This window comes from Oncorhynchus kisutch, linkage group LG26 (genome assembly GCF_002021735.2).
Source record: "Oncorhynchus kisutch isolate 150728-3 linkage group LG26, Okis_V2, whole genome shotgun sequence".
NCBI lineage: Eukaryota > Metazoa > Chordata > Actinopteri > Salmoniformes > Salmonidae > Oncorhynchus > Oncorhynchus kisutch.
Window position 1 is genome coordinate 19,225,050 of NC_034199.2, and position 20,246 is coordinate 19,245,295.

The 20,246-nt window shown below is 44.6% G+C and overlaps 2 protein-coding genes across 5 annotated transcripts in view; one reads left to right on the forward strand and one right to left on the reverse strand.

The window, feature by feature from the left end:
• The first annotated feature begins 793 nt into the window (after positions 1–793).
• Positions 794–7,219, forward strand: dipk2b (divergent protein kinase domain 2B). Its single transcript, XM_020461922.2, has 5 exons — positions 794–1,287; positions 2,094–2,358; positions 3,455–3,628; positions 4,125–4,419; positions 6,118–7,219. The coding sequence occupies exons 1-5, from the start codon at positions 980–982 to the stop codon at positions 6,510–6,512; spliced, it is 1,437 nt and encodes a 478-aa protein (XP_020317511.1). The 5' UTR covers positions 794–979; the 3' UTR covers positions 6,513–7,219.
• LOC109871091 (lysine (K)-specific demethylase 6A) overlaps positions 6,986–20,246 on the reverse strand; it is an 85,289-nt gene continuing 72,028 nt past the window's right edge. For 3 of the 4 annotated variants that reach the window (XM_020461921.2, XM_020461920.2, XM_031806134.1), the window contains 13 exons: positions 17,720–18,615; positions 16,509–16,638; positions 16,190–16,295; positions 15,322–15,527; positions 15,010–15,062; positions 14,849–14,923; positions 14,418–14,566; positions 14,164–14,278; positions 13,662–13,849; positions 9,952–10,093; positions 9,718–9,844; positions 8,815–8,985; positions 6,996–7,922 (listed from right to left, as the gene is read on the reverse strand). In XM_020461921.2, the coding sequence (XP_020317510.1) occupies positions 7,896–7,922; positions 8,815–8,985; positions 9,718–9,844; positions 9,952–10,093; positions 13,662–13,849; positions 14,164–14,278; positions 14,418–14,566; positions 14,849–14,923; positions 15,010–15,062; positions 15,322–15,527; positions 16,190–16,295; positions 16,509–16,638; positions 17,720–18,615 (2,385 nt within the window). In that variant the 3' untranslated portion in view covers positions 6,996–7,895. Of the gene's footprint in view, positions 7,923–8,814; positions 8,986–9,717; positions 9,845–9,951; positions 10,094–13,661; positions 13,850–14,163; positions 14,279–14,417; positions 14,567–14,848; positions 14,924–15,009; positions 15,063–15,321; positions 15,528–16,189; positions 16,296–16,508; positions 16,639–17,719; positions 18,616–20,246 lie in introns of all 4 variants that reach the window. The other variant, XM_020461919.2, reaches the window with a different exon arrangement.

The following is a 20,246-nucleotide window of genomic DNA, read 5'->3' on the forward strand; positions in this document are numbered from 1 at the left end:
CCTGTACATCCCATTTCCTCTCCCAAAACATTGACATGTGTGTTATGTGCTGAAGTGTGTGTGACTCACGGGATATAAGATTTAAAACAAAGTGGAATGGAACGCACATCAGCTGAGTCACTTTGTGAGTAACACACTTGTAATACACCTTCAGCATTTAATAACTGCTTTGAACTAAGGATCTGTGCTTTCTTGAATGGGTGGTGGGTGTGTGTGTGGGTGTGTCTGTGGGTGGGTGTCACCACATCAGACTCACCATTGGGCGACCTCTCTCAAGCTTAGCTAGTGACACCTTCTGGTTATGCATTGGTTCTGCAGCCTACAACTAAGCCCAGGATGTTCATACTTAACTAAAGGTTCATTTTAATATCCAATATCTACAAGTACAGCAATACAACAACGTGGACCTAAGTGAACCTGGGCTGCAACACTATAGAATTTTCAGATAGAAATAGATTGTGTAAAACAGATAGGACTGTCGGCCGTGCATAATAAGGATTTGTAATGGTTCACCTCTGTGAGCGCTATGCAGTAGAAGCCTCCGGACCACTGGATTTCTAGGCTGGTCCCAGATCTGTTTGTACTATCTTGGTCATTGTTAACACTCAGGGCATCTCACCCACTTAGGTGAGTGAGGCTACAAGGCCTCCGGGTGTCAGGTTTGGACTGCCAACATTATGGAGGTAAGAGTGGTATGGGTGGGGTTAGGGGTCACGTGTTACAGGCTAGCTCAGGGTTGTGGCCAAGGTTGGAGGAAGCGCATCCACGGCAACAGGGCTATCTGCATCCTCCATGTGTTTCCTGTTGAGGTGCTGCTATTCAGGGTGGGTCGGAGAGACAGAAAGAGAGAAAAAGAGAGGGACATAGAGAGAGAGCAAGGAGAGAGAAAGAAAAGACTGACGAGGCCAAAACTGAGTTGTTTGTATTAAGTTTCTGTCTGAGAACGTATCAGTGTGAGTGTGTGTCAGTATGTCTATGTATGTATGAACGTATTTGTGATACGTGTATGAGGGTGTGCATGCAGTGCGTGGTCCTTCTCTCCATTCATCCCATCATGCCCCTAAAGCGATGTGATCCGAGGGCCGTGGGTTTTGTGAGGTTGACAGTGTGTGTGTTGAGTTGGCTGCTATGTGTGTGTTGGGCTCCAACAGTAGTGGAGGCTGCTGGTACTCCCCCTGCTCCCCAGCAGAAAGCCCTCAGCCTGCAGAGAGCCTTCCTGGGGCTGGACAAGTGCAATGCCTGCGTGGGGACGTCCATCTGCAAGAAGCTCTTGAAGGACCAGATAAGGTAGGCATGTCTGTCTGTCTTACTAAGAATCAATAGCTGGGTACAATAGTGCTGATTTTGCTCTTGCCTCTCAACTATTAAATACTTGTAAGTCCCTTTACAGTGAGCTCAGAACACAAGGGATTGCATGTATGAATGTCACAGTCTTAGTGAATTGACGGTGTTATGACATAGACATCTGTAATAGTCTGTGACCTGCTGTCCCAGCTGAATGGTTGTCAATCAACACCGGTGGTCATGATTCTGGGGGAAATCACACACAAACATATTTCCTGTGCACGTAGTACTGTATATTCCTAACACACTTCAATGTTACAGTAATGTGTGGCAAGAGTCCCTGAGTGTAACGTCTTAAGGAATATTATGACAAAACATTTTCCACATACAGTAGTTAATGTTGATACACCCAAAACACACGGCACGCAATGTCCCAAGTCACCTGTCAAACTTCTGCCATCTGCCAGAGAAAATGGTTCAACTTCCATTGTTTCCAACGGATGCCGTGCAATGGCCAGGAAAGATCAACTGAGCCTCAACTGTGATCCAAGACTAACATAGACTAACAAGACGAACATAGAAAATATCAGGGTAATACATTTGTTTTCTGATGATGATTTTTACCTTATTCTTATGACAAGCCACCATATCGGCAACTGTTCAAGTGTCCAACTCAAGGTTTGGTTACATTCTACACACTGCTTTTCCTCTAACATACAGTATTTCAAAGTATACTTTGGGTGCATCTAAATTGTCTTGAATAGCTTCCCCACCGCAGCTTGAATCACCCCCTCATCTCCCCGCCTCAGGTTTGATTGGTGGATGTCCCCGGATACCACACTCCCATTGGCTGAGAAGCAGAGTTTCCCGGGGAACCTTACAGATGATTCATTAAGCTGGCGTCCTGTGGTCTTGTCGTTCCTCTCCTCCCCCCGTCTGCACTCGTCCTCCGACCGTTCAATCTGTCGCTCGGTGGGACGGCAGGGTCCCTGCAGCATCGAGGCCGTCCTCAGGGTCACACCCAGATTCCAGAGCTTGAACCAATCACATCTTTTGCTGCCCCATATTGTGAAGGTACACATAGGTAGAGCAATATATATAGAGATATGTACACTATATATACAAAAGTATGTGGACACCCCTTCAAATTAGTGGATTTGGCTATTTCAGCCACAGCAGTTGGTGACAGGTGTATAAAATAGAGCACACCGCCATGCTATCTCCATAGACAAACATTGGCAGTAGAATGGCTTTCTGAAGAGCTCCGTGACTTTCAACGTGGAACCATCATAGGATGCCACCTGTCCAACAAGTCCGTTTGTCAAATTTCAACTAAGTGCTGTTATTGTGATGTGGATCGTCTATGAGCAACAATGGCTCAGCCGCGAAGCGGTAGGCCACACAAGCTCACAGAACGGGACCGTGCTGTCCTTGAGTTCCAAACTGCCTCAACATCAGCACAATAACTAATAATTAGTCGGGAGCATGAAATGGGTTTCAATGGCCAAGCAGCCACACACAAGCCTGAGATCCTCATGCGTAATACCAAGCCCCTTAGTTCCAGTGAAAGGAAATATTAACGCATAGCATACAATGACATTCTAGATGATTCTGTGCTTCCAAATTTATGGCAGCAGTTTGGAGAAGGCCCTTTCCTGTATTAGCATGACAATGCTCCCATGCACAAAGCAAGGCCCATACAGAAATGGTTTGTCGAGTTCAGTGTGGAAGAACTTGACTGGCCTGCACAGAGCCCTGACCTCAACCCCATTGAACACCTTTGGGATGAATTGGAATGCCGACTGCGAGCCTGCCCAACATCAGTGCCCAACCTCTCTAATGCTCTTGTGGCTGAATGGAAGCACGTCCCCGCAGCAATGTTCCAACATTTAGTGGAAAGCCTTCCAAGAAGAGTTGAGGCTGTTGTAGCAGCAAAGGGGGGGACCAACTCCATATTAATGCCCATTATTTTGGAATGATGTTCGACAAGCAAATGTCCACATACTTTTGGTCATATAGTGTATACTGTAAATGACTTAGGGACTGGTAGGGGTGTGAATAGATGTTAACAGGTAGAGGTGTAGATGGGTACAGATGTGCAAACAGGTGAGTAAACTTCAATATTCTGTAATGTGGCACCCTCCTGAAACCTTGGCTGTACCCCATCCAGGGTTTGGCACCTCCCCTGCTGCGCTGTCCCTCCCAGAGACTGCTAGACCGCGTTGTGCGCCGCTATGCTGAGGTGGTGGACGTGGGCAGTATTCAGATGAAGCACTTCTCAGAGAGAGACAAACTACGGCTGCTCTACACGCTAGCTGTCAATCAACAGCCTCTCATACTGCAGGTGGTCCAGAGACATATATAGATACTCACAGCCAGTTTCCCTGACACAGATAAATCCTAGGACTAAAAAGCATGTTAAAATGTAGATTCTCCATTGAAAGTGTTTATTTTTGCAAGAACTAGGAATAATCTGTTTCCAGGAAACCAGCCCTTGAGTGCAGGCATAAGTTCACTCTAGCATTCTAAGTGGAAAACCAGGAAACTTGTGGACATCGTTCTGTAATGGCTTTGGACGGATTTGGATGACTGATGTAATCAAGGTTGTTGGTTCACCAGTTACTGTATATAGCTTTACTTGAACAATACTGACAATAGAAAGGTTATAGCTATTGGTATCCTATAAATACAGACCATGGAGATTCTGATACACAATAAAAGCAGCAAAGACCTCAGATGACTGTGTCTGAGAACAGAAGGAACAGTTCCCCCTGTAGGTGTAACCCAAACAAACAACCCAGCCCTCGGTTTGCTCACCATGTTCCCCTCCTCATCACCAGATGTTCCCAGGCACCGAGGGCTGGCCATTCCCCCGCTACCAGGGCTCGTGTGGCAGGCTGATGGTGTGGGCAAGCTCCAGGCCTCTGTGGGGCCTTTATGGTTCCTCCAGGGAGTTAATCCAGAGGGTAGACGTGGCCTACCAGCTACTCCAGATCACCCAGGGCCTGGGCCACAACAGTCTGGGTTTCCTGCTCTACTACACCAGGCTAGAGGAGGATATGTTCGGCCTGCTGGATGACCAGCGAGTGTTCATCACAGATGCCAGCAGCATAGGGGTCATTGACCTGGAGCAGGGTGAGTGGAACAAATGGGTACTGGCTCTGTCGTTATCAGAGGATAGGGGGACTCCGCAAATATGGATGATGAGGATTGTGTTGATGACGACAAGGGGTTTCACGTTCCCAAAGAATTCAAAGCTCTTTTACATGGGGTTGGGCTATAACAGTGAAAATACAGTATATGTTCATAGCTGGGAGAGTCCGAAATAGTCAGAGATGTGATCAGAATAAATATTCATTTGAATATTCCTTAGAAGTATCTATCATTATGAGCTTATTGTGTGGCTTACACAAGCACGTCTGTCTGATCCACTGCATAGAAACAAATCAAATCAAAGTATATTTGTCACGTGTGCCGAATACAACAGGTAAACCTTACAGTGAAATGCTTACTTACAGGCTCTAACCAATAGTGCAAAAGGGTATCAGGTGAACAATAGGTAACTAAAGAAATAAACAACAGTGAAAAACAGTAGTGAGGCTATAAAAGTAGCGAGGCTACATACAGACACCGGTTAGTCAGGCTGATTGAGGTAGTATGTACATGTAGATATTGTTAAAGTGACTGCATATATGATGAACTGAGAGTAACAGTAGTGTAAAGGGGGTGGCGGGACACAATGCAGATAGCCCGATTAGCCAACACACAAGCAGAGGGAGTTTTCCAGAAACATCACTGTACTATCAAGGTTCAGTCTTTTAATCATTACCAGCCAGATGTAGCAGATACAGGAAGGATATTTTTTTACCCTGTTCCTCTTTTTAGAAACGGTCAATTAACACACTTCCTTTTTTTCCGTTCTGCAAATCATTATATTGGGGTCACAAACAACAGTGCTCTTATCGGACAAGTTTAGGTAGAACCTCCGTTTCAAAACATTTTCTCCCTATTGAACACAACCCAGGTTTCTTTTGTGAGCAATGGTGTCTCTTTTAGCTCTTATACTGAGATGCTGTGTGCTGTAACAGAATTGTAATTACCTACAACAGACAAAAAAGCTCCCTGATAATGAGAGTAGTGGAGTTCCTTTCTTTATGAAACAAAGACAATATATTCCACTGTATCAGATATACAGAAGCTCAGTGGGGACATTTAATGATGTCAGTTATCTTTGTATTGGTCAGGGTCCTTGCTGTGGCATCATATAAAAGATTGGATTGGAATAATGTGGGCAATAGGCCCACACAGACTAGGGAAATGTATCCCTATAACGACTGTCATCTCAGCAGTAAAAGAGGACTCAGTTGTTGATATTACAAACTAGGAAATGGATGCAGAGAAATCATACAGTATATGTATTAAAACGTATACACGGAGTATACCAAACATTAGGAACACTTTCCTAATATTGAGCTGCACTCCGACACTCCTCATCTAAAACGTTTTATTTTGCACCTTCTTTAACTCTGCTTTGTTGGAAACGGTCCCATAATAGGTTAACATTTCACTGTTAAGCCATGTTCATATTGGCAGTTTGAAGAGACTCAAATCCAATTTTTGGCATATCTGATATAATTTGTTCTTCATCCTGCAGTCTGAACCGACAGGTTTGAAAAACAAAACTTATTTGAGCATTAAGGCCTGCAGTGTGAACAAGGCTTTAGTCTACATCCGCATGTGACTAATAACATTTGATATCACCTACACTTATCCAGTGTTTTTAGTAAGGGTCAAAGCATTTGGATACGGTCACACTTACCCTCTCTCTTCCAGGGTTCCCCCCAGACCCTCCCTCCCAAACAGGCTCTGGCGGGGACATCTTCTCCTGCCTGGGTCAGGGTGCATCCCCCTGCCTTCGCTCTCCTCCCTGCAGCTCTGTCCGCCCTACCCAGAGCCTCACTCTGCTCTGCACAGCACTCCTGCCCAGACTGTTGCTCACAGAGAGGGGGGCCCAGCCAACCAGGCTACCCATGGAGGGTGAGGCAGAGGCGGGGAGGTTGGCAAGAGACGTGCCCCTGTTGCTGGGTGTGTGTGCAGACCCTAGCCAGCCTGACTGGAGGATCATGGCAGCAGTAGGATCTCTGATGGACCTGCTAAAACCCATGAGGCCCTGCAACCCACGCTACACCTACAGGTACCCAGAGTGCAGATACAACCAAGACTACTGAGAGCTGACAGGACTACAATACCCATACTACCCTGCTACAGCCATAGACAATGTTAAGTCCAAAGGTTCCCAGAGTGCACATATGAACTGTGATCCAGACAGTTGGTGGGACTGCAGAGCTTTGATATTAGACTGACAAAGGGACTCTGTGGAGTGTTGTGTGCTGGAATGACTATGCACTGAGCTGAATTGACTACGCACACAAAGGGGGTGGTGGTTCTGCACGGGTAGTGTATGTGAAGTCTGTAGTACTTAGCAGCTTGTAGTGCTTGGCTGTAGTGTAGTGCTTGCCGGCTGCTTACCTGCTTTAGACCTCAGCTACTTTCAGGTAGTGAACCGGTCACAGCAGCTCTGTACATCATAGGAGAGATGAACATGTAAAGAAGAAACATGAGAAGTTCCACATGTAAATAAACAACTTCTGTTCAATGACACATAAAACATCTTTCAAACAATAAAAGCATGTCAAGGAGGGTCTCTGCACAATGCTTTGCTAAAGCACTTTTATTCATTTAGAAAACAGGAGGGGCCGTGTATAAAATGACATGACTCCTTCAAATTTAATGGCAGGAACTCTGAAGAAAAAAAATTACAGCATTCCAACAAAGATTTTCAAGCAATAAATATGCATTTTATAAATAAGGGAAATTTACAACAAGATTAGAAATAAAATGAAAATCACAAATTAAAGTTTATTCCTTAAAAGTCTATGTGCAACTCATTTCTCTTGGTGACTTGGCTGTTTTTATCTCTCATTTTATTCCTTTCTTTACCTACAGAACCAAAACATTATTATGGTTCCAAAATAACAATAAAAGCTGTAAAAAATAATAATAAATCGCTCTAACTCTTCACATTACAAAATGTTGTTTTCTTATTATTTTCTTGCCCAAAGTAGTATCTATCTAACATACAAAAGACCAGCTATGCTAGGACTCATCTCAAGGGAAACAAACTTAGAGAAGGTATATATCAGCCCACAAACAGAATTAAAAAAGGAACAATTCTGCAAGTCAGTAGTCTGTGTGACGTTGTTGCCAGTTATAACATAATATATACAAAAAGTTGCCAGTCACTATTTTTTGTCCATTTTTGTGTGTTTTTCTAGAGAAGTTACAGCTGAGCCAGGCAGCATTGGAACAGTCTGGTGGCAGTAGCTGGCAGGAGCAATGCCCTCCCCCTTCAGTCCTCTAGGGGGAGGACACCTCTGCTCTGGGCAGGTTGCATAGACACACAGCTTTTCACACAGCTGCCTTGTGGGATAGCTACAGAGAGCAGTGGAGGACTGCTGGCTTACTTCCTGAATATCAGAAAAGGGTATTCTGGTAGGTTTCGGGAGTCCAGGGAGGATTCTTATTGTCCTCAGAACAACAGAATGTTACCGTCAAGAGGAGGAAGGCAGAGGAGCGGCCTGTGGAGGGAGAGAGAGGGACGAGATTCATTTTGGCTATGTAAACAGTTAAACTCCTAAAGCCTTACTAGTGAACTAGTACACTTTTACAAAGTGTGCATGATCATATACTCTTACTTGAATTAATGTGAATTCTGACTCACGAGTGTGTAGACTTACTACTTTCAATACTATCACATTTTAAGAGTGAGTCTTCTCTTCAATGATACCATATGGCAGTGACTTCAGTAATTGTGCAAGGAGCCAACATTCACTTAGGCTATCATTCCTCTTCCTCGGTCCCTCTGGCTTGTCAATATGGTGTTTATGTCCATTTATTTTCCCACTTGTTTATGCCTCCATCCTTGGTACAGTAGCTAGTTAGCTAGCTTGATTTGCACTGTTTCAGCATTTCTAAGCACACCACTCGACCAGGTATTAGATTAGAGGAAGAGAGAAGCAACATTAAATACTCCTCCTTGGTGGACTTTTCGGGAGATTAATGTAGAAAAATGTCATAATACCCGAACACTTCCCCTCTACATGCCTGTCACAGACTCAATGGCAAGGGAAACTTTGTGGGCCGGAACCAGAATTGATATAATGTTGCAAATTTGCTAGTGAGATCTCAAGACAGGTAGAGTAGAAGCAGAGTAGAGAAACAATGCGATTGAAAGACAACCTGAACAAACCTTCATGCATAGCCAATATGATTTATATAGGACATGTATTTATCAGGATATTTTCTGCTGGACAATTTATCCAGCAGTTTTTATTTGTCTGCTTCTATATATTTGAATGAGCCAAGAGTCGGCAATTACCAGCTAATGGAAACACTGGTGTAAACTATTTATGTGACGTGGTCATTAGCCTATTGGTCATCATAAAATCACTAGTGTCCTTGCTGACTTACGAGTGTGAACTGGTCGTAGACCTGTGTGAGGTCGTCCATCTTGTACTGCTCCAGCACCACAAAGTTGTCCAGGTTAGAGCTCCCCCTACGGGCACAGTCCTGACAGTGCACCACGTATGTCTTCCTGCTGTTGCTCTCACTGGTTACAAACAGCAGGTCAAACACCTCCACCTGCAGATGGAGGGAGAGGTGAGATTGTGAAAGGAGGTAGGCGTGTGCGCGTGTTCACATGTGTGTATGTGAACGTTTAAAGGTTGAAATGTTAAATCACTAACCAAATATTTTTTTTCTCCCCAAAAATGTTTAAATCACAGTGCAGTTATCACAAAACTACCACTAACAGCTCCCGATCATCATCACAAAGGGAAAACATTTTACAAATAGGCCTACCTAATGCAACAATGGGAGTCTGGGTGCGCAGCACACGTGTTTAGATGGAGCGGTCGGATAGAAATTGAGTGAGACACGTAACAGAGAGAAAATAGAATGTAGGGAGAAGAAATGTGATTACTTGGCTAGGTTTATTTTTTTTGTGAGTCGCTAATGCTCATACAAGAGGCTTTTTGCTCCTTGCCAGATAGTGGCTATGAATAAAAATGTGTTCTTAATTGACTTGCCTGGTTAAATAAAAAGGTTAAATCAAAATAACAAATGGAAAGAACACTAGAGTCAATATGAATTAAAGGTTGCTTTCGGGACAACATTACAGCTGCCTGAAGCAGATTCCAGATGGCACCTACTGTATGACTGCGGTAGAACTTCATTGCCCCAGAGAGGTCATACCACACAATACGAATTGACGTGGAATTTTAAGTAAACGTTCTAACGGAAAAACACTTTTTTTTATTGTTGCAGTTTTAAATTGAAGAAAAATTGTCTCTGTCACATCCCTAGTGTGTGTACCTCGCAGATGCTGCAATAATGTGCGGGCTCGTCCCTGGTCCTGCCATGCCACACCAGCTCCTTGCCTGCCGCCTGCAGCAGCTCCCGCAGCATCTGACACTGCTTCAATGTCCGCAGCAGACAGTACCTAGCAGAGACAGACAGACACGTACAGGGGTGAGCTGTGTGTGTGGTGAGAGAGTCTGTGAGCGAGAGAGAGAACGAATGACGTGTGTGTGCGCATGTGTGACTCACTTGATCATCTGGAAGAGCTTGCTGTCGGACACTTTGATGTTCCTGGCCATGTTCCAGGAGAGGTGTATCATGGGGACGATGGACTTCACGCTTTGCAGCTTATTCCACTCATATCGCTCTACCGCCAGCTTATACTGGTATGCTGGAGAGAGGGAGACATGGAAGGAGAGGGAATGAGAGAAAATGGGATAAATGGGAAAGAGGAGCAGGAAGAAGAGAATCAAATGACAATTCAATTTCAAACTTCAATATGTCATTGGCACAAGTTGACACTGTCATGCGCCTAGATTCCTGAAACAAGTCACGTGTCGCGAATTCCTACCTCACAGGAGAGGCAGAAATACCTTCTGGAACACGTGAACTTTCATATACCTTAATAAAAAAACGTGTATGGCATCTATAAATATGAATACAATTGTTATATTACGAGCCTAGTTGGTTTAGCCACGGAAAAAGGTCATGGATGGGCTAGACATGCTGAGAGATGAGTTCAGATTGGTCTGCCATGCAACATGCTTCTGTCTATAACATGAGCTGCTCAGTATGTGGAGGTAATCCTTTCTAACATGGCTTTTTTGAAAGGTATCACAAAGAACTGTGATAATGTTGCCAATGCTCTCCACTCTCCACTTTTCACTTACTGGAGGACTGAGTTTTGAAATCAGTCGAATGCCCATTGGAAGTAGAGTATGATAGCTAAGGAGATATAAAACACCTGTCTCTGGATTACATCTTCAAACTAAGTCCAACCATGGCATCCGTGACAGAGAGGGAGAAGCGTTCATCCATGAATACGGGTAAGAGAGTCTAGCTACATTTTCAGATATATATACGTATATATACATGTTTCTAGTTTTGCCAAAGTAGTTTTCATTGCAAGTTAAAGCGTACTGTTAGCTAGCTTAACGTTTGCTGACTGGCTCGCTAGCTAACGTTACGTGTCTGATCTGTGTAGTAATATTAGTCATATCTCAGAGCCATTTGCATTGCTAGCTAGCTAACATTGAACCTATTTGGTTAGCTTTAGCTACCTGTAGATTCATGCAGGGTAGTAACGTTATGAGTTGGGATTATGGTTAATTGTTTAGCTAGCTAGCTACATGTCTAAACAAAAGACTCCACTATATAAGTAACCATTTCACTGTACCGTTTACACCTTCTGTATCCTGTGCATGTGACAAATAAACAGATTTTATTTTATTTGATATAGTGTGTGTTTAGAAGAGACAGTAATGTGAAGAACAACATGACCAGCAATAAAGTCAAATTATGATATAACATTGGGCCAACGAGACAATGTCCTAGTTAGAAAGAATTATCCGGTAGAATACCTTGCTTTTATTTTGTCACACTCACAACCGTAAGCTATTTTCTGTAATTAGCTCAACCATTAACTTGTAATTAATGATCTTGTTGTGGATTTATTTTCCTGTAATAATTCATACAAATTAGCTAAAGTTAAGATGTTGTCAGCTATATATGGTCAGTATTTGAACTAGATAGCCAGCTAGCTAACAAGTTTGAAACTAACCAAAACATTGTTTGGAAAGTTGCTTTTAGTTGCCGAATTTGCTACATTGACATATTCTACAGCATTTAGAAAGTATTCAGACTCCTTGACCTTTTCCACATTTTGTTACATTATAGACTTATTCAAAAAAAATATTAAACTGTTTTTCCCCCCTAATCAATCTACACACAATAACCCATAATAACAAAGCAAAACGGTTTTGTTGTTGTTGCAATTATTACATTTACATAAGTATTCAGGTCCTTTACTCGGTACTTTGTTAAAGCACCTTTGGCAGCAATTACAGCCTCGGGTTTTCTTGGGTATGACGCTACAAGCTTTGCACACCTGTATTTGGGGGGTTTCTCCCATTCTCCCATCCTCTGAAGCTCTGTCAGGTTGGATGGGGAGCATTGCTGCAAAGCTATTTTCAGGTCTTTCCAGAGATGTTCAATCGGGTTCAAGTCCGGGCTCTGGCTGGGCCACTCAAGGATATTCAGAGACTTGTTTCCGAAGTCACCCCTGCGTTGTCTTGGCTGTGTGCTTAGGGTCGTTGTCCTGTTGGAAGGTGAACCTTTGCCTCAGTCTGAGGTCCTGAGCGCTCTGGAGCACGTTTCATCAAGAATCTCTCTGTACTTTTCTCCTCATCCTTGTCTCAATCCTGACTAGTCTCCCAGTCCCTGCCACTGAAAAACATTCCCACAGCATGATGCTGCCACCACCATGCTTCACCGTAGGGATGGTGCCAGGTTTCCTCCAGACGTGACGCTTGGCATTCAGGCCAAATAGTTTGATCTTGGTTTCATCAGACCAGAGAATCTTGTTTCTCATGGTCTGAGTCCTTTAGGTGCCTTTTGGCAAACTCCAAGCGGGCTGTCATGTGCCTTTTTACTGAGGAATGGCTTCCTTCTGGCCACTCTACCATAAAGGCCTGATTGGTGGAGTGCTGCAGAGATGGTTGTCATTCTGGAGCGTTCTCCATCGCAGCAGAGAAACTCTGGAGCGCTGTCAGAGTGACCATCGGTTTCTTAGTCACCTCCCTGACCAAAGCCCTTTTCCCTTGATTGCTCAGTTTGGCTTCCCGCCCAGCCCTAGGAAGAGTCTTGGTGGTTCCAAACTTCTCCCATTTTAAGAATGATGGAGTCAACTGATTTCTTGGGGACCTTCAATGCTAGAGACATTTTTTGGTACCCTTCCCCAGATCTGTACCTTGACACAATCCTGTCTCGGAGCTCTATGGACAATTCCTTCAACCTCATGGCTTGTTTTTTTCTCTGACATGCACTGTCAACTGTGGGATCTTATATAGGCAGGTGTGTGCCTTTGCAAATCATGTCCAATCAATTGAAATTACCATAGGAGGTCTCCAATCAACTTGTTAAAACATCAAGGATGATCAATGGAAACAGGATGTACCTGAGCTCAATTTTGAGTCTCATAGCAAAGGGTCTGAATACTTATGTAAATAAGGTATCTTGTTTATTTTAAATTTGCAAACATTTCTAAAAAAACTGTTTTTGCTTTGTCATTATTGGGTATTGTGTGTAGATTGATGAGGAAAAAAGTAATTTAATCCATTTTAGAATAATGTGAGAAACGGGAAGGGTTCTGAATACTTTCCAAATCTACTTTCCAAATGACATTGGATGACAATAGAATGTTTGATGTCACTGCAACAACTGTATACAGACATGTCGATCGTAGTATAAACCAGCCTTTAGTCTTGAAATCTTTGGTTGTTTAGTACATAGCCTGACATGAATCCTTAAAGAGATGGGTGGGGCTAAGGCTTAAGAGGGTGTGAATGATGCTGAATACGTGTAGACAAAGAAGAGCGCTCCAGTTGGTGTACCAAAACATTCAAGGTCCATTTTCTCAAAAGTGGGGTTACAAGTTTATCAACTTTCAAAGCAGAATGACTTTCCCATTGTTTCTCAACTATAGTGAATTATATATAATTTTCTAGCTTGGAGTTTCTACTTTTATCCAATGTAAAAAAACAAACATTAAAAACGTTGCTTACATAAGACCGAATCAAGCCGGTCAGTCATAGATCTCAATGTGTCAGTCCACGCCTATCAGCATCCATCCTTCATCTTTTAATGATGTCCCAACAAATTCTACGTAAAACCCATAAAATAACCGTGTATTCCCATATTAAACATATCCCTTTGTTCTCCATGTCCCTTCCTGGTCTTACCGGTGAGAGGTCCTACGTTCCAGGCGATATTGTTGCACCAGCCGATGGCCTGGACCCAGTGGACGGTGCCCGTGTTGAGCCACACCAGGTCTCCGGGACGCTGGATGAAGCGGTAGACGGGGACATCTGCCTCGTACAGGTCCTCCAGGTTGGGCCACCATGACCCCATCAGGAAGTTGATGTTGTTCCTGCAGGAGACACACACACACGTCCGACATTAGAAACAGAGGATGCACATGGACACTCGCTCATTCTCTGAAGACCCCTACTCATACTCTGGGTAGTTCATGAATACAAAAATAAAAAAATACATTTTTACATCGGCAATGAATGAAAAGTCGAGATATTCCCTTTCCTTTAATTAGTACCAAGTATACCACTTAAATCTGAGTTAAACTTGAGTTAAGACATCTCTAACCTTAGACTGCACTGGCTGTAAAGAGACAGAGGTAGGATATCAACTTTGAGTTGGGTTAGAGGTAGGAGATTTTTGTTGACGTACTTTTCACAGAAGTCGTTGATGATTCCCCAGTAATGTTCGGGGACTGCGAACCACTCACAGTCCCCCGGGCCAATGTTGATGTTCACTGAACAGAAATTATTGTTCTCCTGGTGACCTAGAAGACAAGACACAAATACCTTGTTAAACAAAACACGCGACAGTTACCACTAACAAACAGCATTATGTGTGTGGACCCATGTGTGTGTGTGTGTGTGTCTCTGCGGCATGTGTGGCTCTCGCTGTGTGTGTCTAACCTGGCGTCCTGCTCCCAGGGACCTTCATGTAGAGCTGGACAGTGTTCATGCCCAGGATGGTGTGTCCTACGTGGCTGAGCAGGTTGCCAGCAGACACCACTCTGGCAAATGCTGGCAGTTTACTGAGCTCCTGCAGCTGCAGCTTCCACCTGAAAGGAGGTCACAGAGCAAGGGTCAGAGGTCAACACTACAGCACAGACACACACCGCTCCCAAACTGAGGGACCCTCTTTATGATACCAATGCCCAGTCCTACCTAGGCCATACCCTTTCTGTGTTTGTAAATCTGAAGGGACTGGATAGGGGAAAGGACAAGGGTTGTTTTGGGACCATAACCATAATCTGGTTCATATAAAAATTGTCAAATGAAATACAAAACATCAGTGATCTGTTTCATGAACAAAACCACATAGTATTTGGTGGAACACTTACTTCCTCTCGTCAGACAGGTCGATGTTGGTGCCAAACTTGATGTGTTTGAAGGGCCCTTTCCTCCGCCGTGTCGCACTGTGGGATCATGGGAGATGTAGTTTAGACAGAGCAGAGAGATATCACACAATGCATGCCGACAGACAGACAGACAGGCATCTTACCTCTCTGCATTGGCTGCCTCTGCCTCCTGCTCCTTCTTCTTCTCATTCTCCTCCTGGAAAATGCATTTAATATAGGTATATTTTGAGCATATCTGTTCATTGAGTGAGTTCAGTAAATGGAGTGCAACAAACATTCTAAGCTGGGAAGATATTCTCTTTAAGTGACAAAACTATGTCTGGAGTGACCATGTGAATATTCAGTGACAACATACCACTCAAAACTGTGTTTCTATTCAACAAGGCCTTGTACTGACTTTGTTTGGAGATGATGGTGGTGGATTTGTGTATGTATGTGCATCTCCCTCTACTAACCCGTAGTGACTCCTGGAAGGATGAGGCCTGGTACTGGGCATACTTGGCAATGGTGGTGTGTGATTGGCTGCTCTGGCAGCGCCACATCTTCCTTGTGCCACTTAGGTCCCAGTTCTCGTCGGTGGGCTGAGACAGCTGGGTCCGTACCTCCACCAGGTGGTCTGGGTTAGCCTCCACCAGGGTCTTAGTGGAGAACAGACCCAGGTCTGAGAGAGGCAGGGGGGAGAAGGATGGGATGGAGGAAGGAGTGGAGGGAGAGAAAGAAGGGTAGAGGGAGAAGGGACAGAGTTGGAGAGGAAAGAAAATAGGGAGACAGAGGATGGGGATTGAGGGAAAGGGAGAAAAAGTGGAGTGGAAAAATGTTCAGAAGAACTAGCTTAATGAACTAAAAGTTATCCATCCAGTTATTAAGAGTGAGTTTCTAGTCTGTGTGTGGTGTGCTACAGCACAGTGATGCAGTTGCGAGCTAGCTGATGAAGTGAGGGAGCCAATAGCTTTCCTTGGCAGCCGTTGGCTACTTTACTCCGGATGCTATACATGTAATGACACTCTCTGCTTGCAGGTGGTGCTGTTGTCATACATGTTAAGTTGTTCAACACACAAACACACACATCCCCACCCACCCAAGCCTGTGAGAGAGTGAATGAGTGCAAGCACACACACCCTGACACAAGCAAATGAGTGCGTACAGACACACAAAGCTTTTCTGTCCTTAGGGGAGAAACATTCAAGTAAAATTCAAATGAGATCCCAATCAGGACTAGAACGATGACTAATGTTTGTTTTGCGAGAGTGTGTAAGCAAAGTGTAATTCCCCCAGCAGTAGTGTGTAACGACGGTATAGGACTACCATCAGTGTGTAACTCACCCAGTTTGAGCGCCCCGGCCAGTCCTCTGATGACGGTGACAGGGTTGGAGGGGTTGGTACAGAACTGATGGAGCGGAGGGAAGAACGCATCCCTCTTATTCTCCAGCTACAGACCACGGGAGAGCAACACACACACATTAGACGTTTGACTTGCAAACTAGACCGTTCTGATGAAGTCTAAGACCTTTACCACAGGGGTTTTCCTGGGACAGCGACGGACGCAACAAAAAGCTTCAGGATGAAAACCACATTTACTGTTGCAAGTAAAAAGTACAAAGTAATGAAATCTCAACAAAAACCCCCGTGGCTGTATACTCACGTAGATGCTGGGTGTGGGGGGGTTGAGTTTGTCCTTTGGCAGTGAGGGCGAGGGGGGCGGAGGGGGTCTGGGAGGGGGACACTTTTCTAGGAGGACACTGCTGTTGGACAGGCCGTTCTTCCCCAGGTTCCTAAAGACGTAGGGGGGACAGAGAGAGAGAGAACACGTCTGGCTGCTCAATGACACTGAGATGAACCATGCTTCAGCTAATAGCAGCAGCACAAGGCAACATAATGAGTCTGGAATCTAGACAGACATGCATGCATTGTGCAGCACAATTAAAACAGACCAGTGTTAGAACAGAACTGGAACCTGTACTTTGAGGCTCAGTAAGAGAAAGAACCCTATGAGTAGCGGTTCACCAAAGCTATAGTCATACACAGAGCAGTATATGTGCAGTAGAATAACACCTATGGCTCAGGTTGTGTACACATGGCTTACTGGTCAGGATCTCTACAGCCCTGTCAGTTACTGGACACCCCCTGTACACACCATATATACCCCTTTCGGAAACATTAGCCACCTACCTAGCACCTCTCCAACCCACTGATAGCCTGACCTACATCAGAGCACACTCCCCACACTCAGTGGGCCCCAAATGAAGTATTTGGCTGCCCAGACCAGAACTGAAACAGGCGAGGCTAAGGGCTAACTGGCCAATACGGCCAGGCTGGGCTGCTACAGCACCAAGACCTTCAAGTTGCAACTCAAACCAAACAGTCAGCAGTGGCCCCCACAGTAAACTCTAAATGACAGAGACGGTGAGTGAATTCTAGTTGACTCTAGTTCAGGGTATTCAAGTTGGGGTCGCGGGGGAATTGCAGTGGGGTCGCCAAAATTGGAACATTATTGTATGGGACAATATACAAGAACGCTAATAAAAAAAATAATAAATTGTAAATGTTTTTTTTATAAATATATATTTTATAATTATTTTGATAGATGAAAAAAAAATCAATTGAAGGTTATTTGTTGATATGCAGATTTTAAGGTTGCGTCATTAGATTTGGAGTCAAAGAAAAAAACGAGGTCCCTGCTGAAAAAGTTTGAACACCACTGCTGTAGTTGGTATGGCCTTTACAAGAAAAAAACACGACATTGCATTAAAACATGCAGCATTTGAAACATCCATCCCATAGCCATTGAATTCTTTCAAAAAAGCACACCAAAGGTTACAAATTAAATGTGACTGATGTGATAGAAGGTCCTACCTGCATGCTTTGAGCACCTGGCTGGAGCTGGGGTAGATGGAGACTGAGGACCATGGGGCCAGGGCCGGCCTGCTGTGAGACACCCCAGTGGGCTCTACTCTCACTGGGCTCCGAGAGTCCTCTAGCCCCTTACCGTTGACCTGTGGGGTAGTGGTAGCGGTACCGGTGGTTCCGCTGTTGGACGGGCTGCTGATAAGGCTGTTGGCTGTGAAGGGGTGGTGGTCGGCGCAGCGCGGGGGGGAGGGGGTGGAGGTGGACATGGCTGAGAGGGGCGAGGAGACCACAGAGCGTTCCGACAGGGGTTTGGGACCTCCGAGGTGGACACCCGGGTGGATGTTGTTGACCTTGATGTTATTGTCCATGGTGGCTCCTTGATTAACACCACCGTGATTATTATTATTATTATCATCGTGGTTAGTAACATCCTTATTACTGGCTTTTCCCATGAGCAAGGCTGAGAGCTGAGGATTGTCTGAACTGAGCGTGCCCGGAGAAGGAGAGCCGGGCTGGGATTGGCTCCACGAGCTGTCTGTGGTCACCGCCCCCTGCTGGATGTGATTAGCCAATCCCTGCATAGGGGCAGTGGTACCGGGACTAAGCGGTGTCCCTGTGGTGGTAGCCAATCCACTGCTGCTTCCTGAAGGCGTGGTCTCTTTGGTTTGGGCCACTGAGGTAGTGGTGGCGGAGTGGAGGGGCAAGGAGGGGAGGTGGTTGGGGGCACCGGCCCTCTGTGGCAAAGAGGAGAAGGAGGAAGAGGAGGCAGGGCAGGGCCCGGTAGAATGTCCGACCTGATTTAGAATTTGAGCACCGGATCCAGCGGCCTGGGAGGAGGATGAAGAGAAAGGGTGTTCTCCATTGGGACCTGCCGAATGTGAACCTGGACCTTTGTGAAGCCCCTGGATAGAGGGGGAGAAAAACAGACTGATCAGCGATGAGGGTCAAGACAGTTAATGAGATGCAAAACAAGAAAACGGAGTGACAGACCAAGTCAGAGCAAAATAAAAGGAGGTTGAGTGAAAGAGTGAGCAATAGAGAATTCACAAGATAGTAGGAATATGAATCTTTCCCTTTCAAGATGATCAATACACATCTAGTTAGATGCATGGGCAATGATGCGTTTCAGTTTTAAATGATTCGGTATGATTTAGAAAATGAATCGATGCGATTTGGTTTGATAACAGCTTGATTCAATGCACTTTTGCTGAATAAATACATTCACTTTCCATTACAAATTCAAATCTGCTGCTAATGGAGCTCATGAGCTGTCTGAGCTGGGTCAGTCTGCGCTGGGTCTGTCTGCGTCTCCCTGAATGGATTTGACTTCACACACCCCCCCATCTCAAAATGTAATGGTTTTGACCGTTTGGAAGTTTAGTGAGCTTCTTTTCTCCTCCCGCTTTGCCATGCAGTGCGCCTCGCAAAAGTGATTGCTCTTTATGAAACTATCAACTTTACCCTGCATGTCAAAAAATGACCATATACACCTGCTCTTTCCATGACAGACTGACCAGGTGAATCCTGGTGAAAGCTATGATCCCTTGATGTCACTTGTTAAGTCCACTTCAGTCAGTGTAGATGAAGGGGAGGATATAGGTTAAAGAAGGATTTTTAAGCCCAGAAACAATTGAGAAATGGATTGTGTAGGTGTGCCATTCAGAGGGTGAATGGGACAAGACAAAAGATTTAAGTGCCTTTGAACAGGGTATGGTGGTACGTCCCAGGCACACCGGTTTGAGTGTGTCAAGAACTTCAATGCTGCTGGGTTTTTAACACTCAACAGTTTCCCGTGTGTATCAAGAATGGTCCACCACCCAAAGGACATCCAGCCAACTTAGCACAACTGTGGGAAGCATGAGTTGACATGTGCCAGCATCCCTATGGCATCCCAAGGTGTTCCTAATGTTTGGTGTACACTGATTGTTTAAAGCAAAACAACCAAAACTATTGCGGATGCTGAACCTGAACAATCAAAATCTAATTATTTGTAAGCCCGGTTCAGCAGGTATCGCCAGATGAAAGTTGTGCCTCCGGTAGCTTACAACTGTCAGCGCAATAACACCATTTTCAATTGAGCAACAAGGCCCGAGCAGGTGTGGTATATGGCCAATATACCACGGCTAAGGGCTGTTCTTATGAACGACGTAACGTGTAGTACCTGGACACAGCCCTTAGCCATGGTATATTGGCCATATACCACAAACCCCCAAGGTGCCTTATTGCTATTATAAACTGGTTACCAGTGAAATTAGATCAGTAAAAATAAATGTGTTGTCATATCCATGGAATACGGTCTGATATACCACGGCTATCAGCATTCAGGGCTCAAACCACACAGTTTATAATAATCCATTGGTAACAACAACCTAGCAAATTACATTAGCTGTCACTCAACTAATTAAGCTTAATATCAAAAGCTTAATATCAAGCTAACCATTTCAGCATTTGAATGCTTAAGATGCCGCACAGATGTGCAAGATCAGGAAGAGGATGCCTACCTCGCGTTGGTCAGTGCACGAATCTGGGAACA

Bases quoted from the DNA above. Each gene is read 5' to 3' on its own strand.
- dipk2b (XM_020461922.2), top strand. From the start codon at position 980: ATGTATGAACGTATTTGTGATACGTGTATGAGGGTGTGCATGCAGTGC. The intron at 3,629-4,124 runs GTGGTCCAGAGA...CCTCATCACCAG, and splicing joins AACAGCCTCTCATACTGCAG to ATGTTCCCAGGCACCGAGGG. The intron at 4,420-6,117 runs GTGAGTGGAACA...TCTCTCTTCCAG, and splicing joins GGTCATTGACCTGGAGCAGG to GGTTCCCCCCAGACCCTCCC.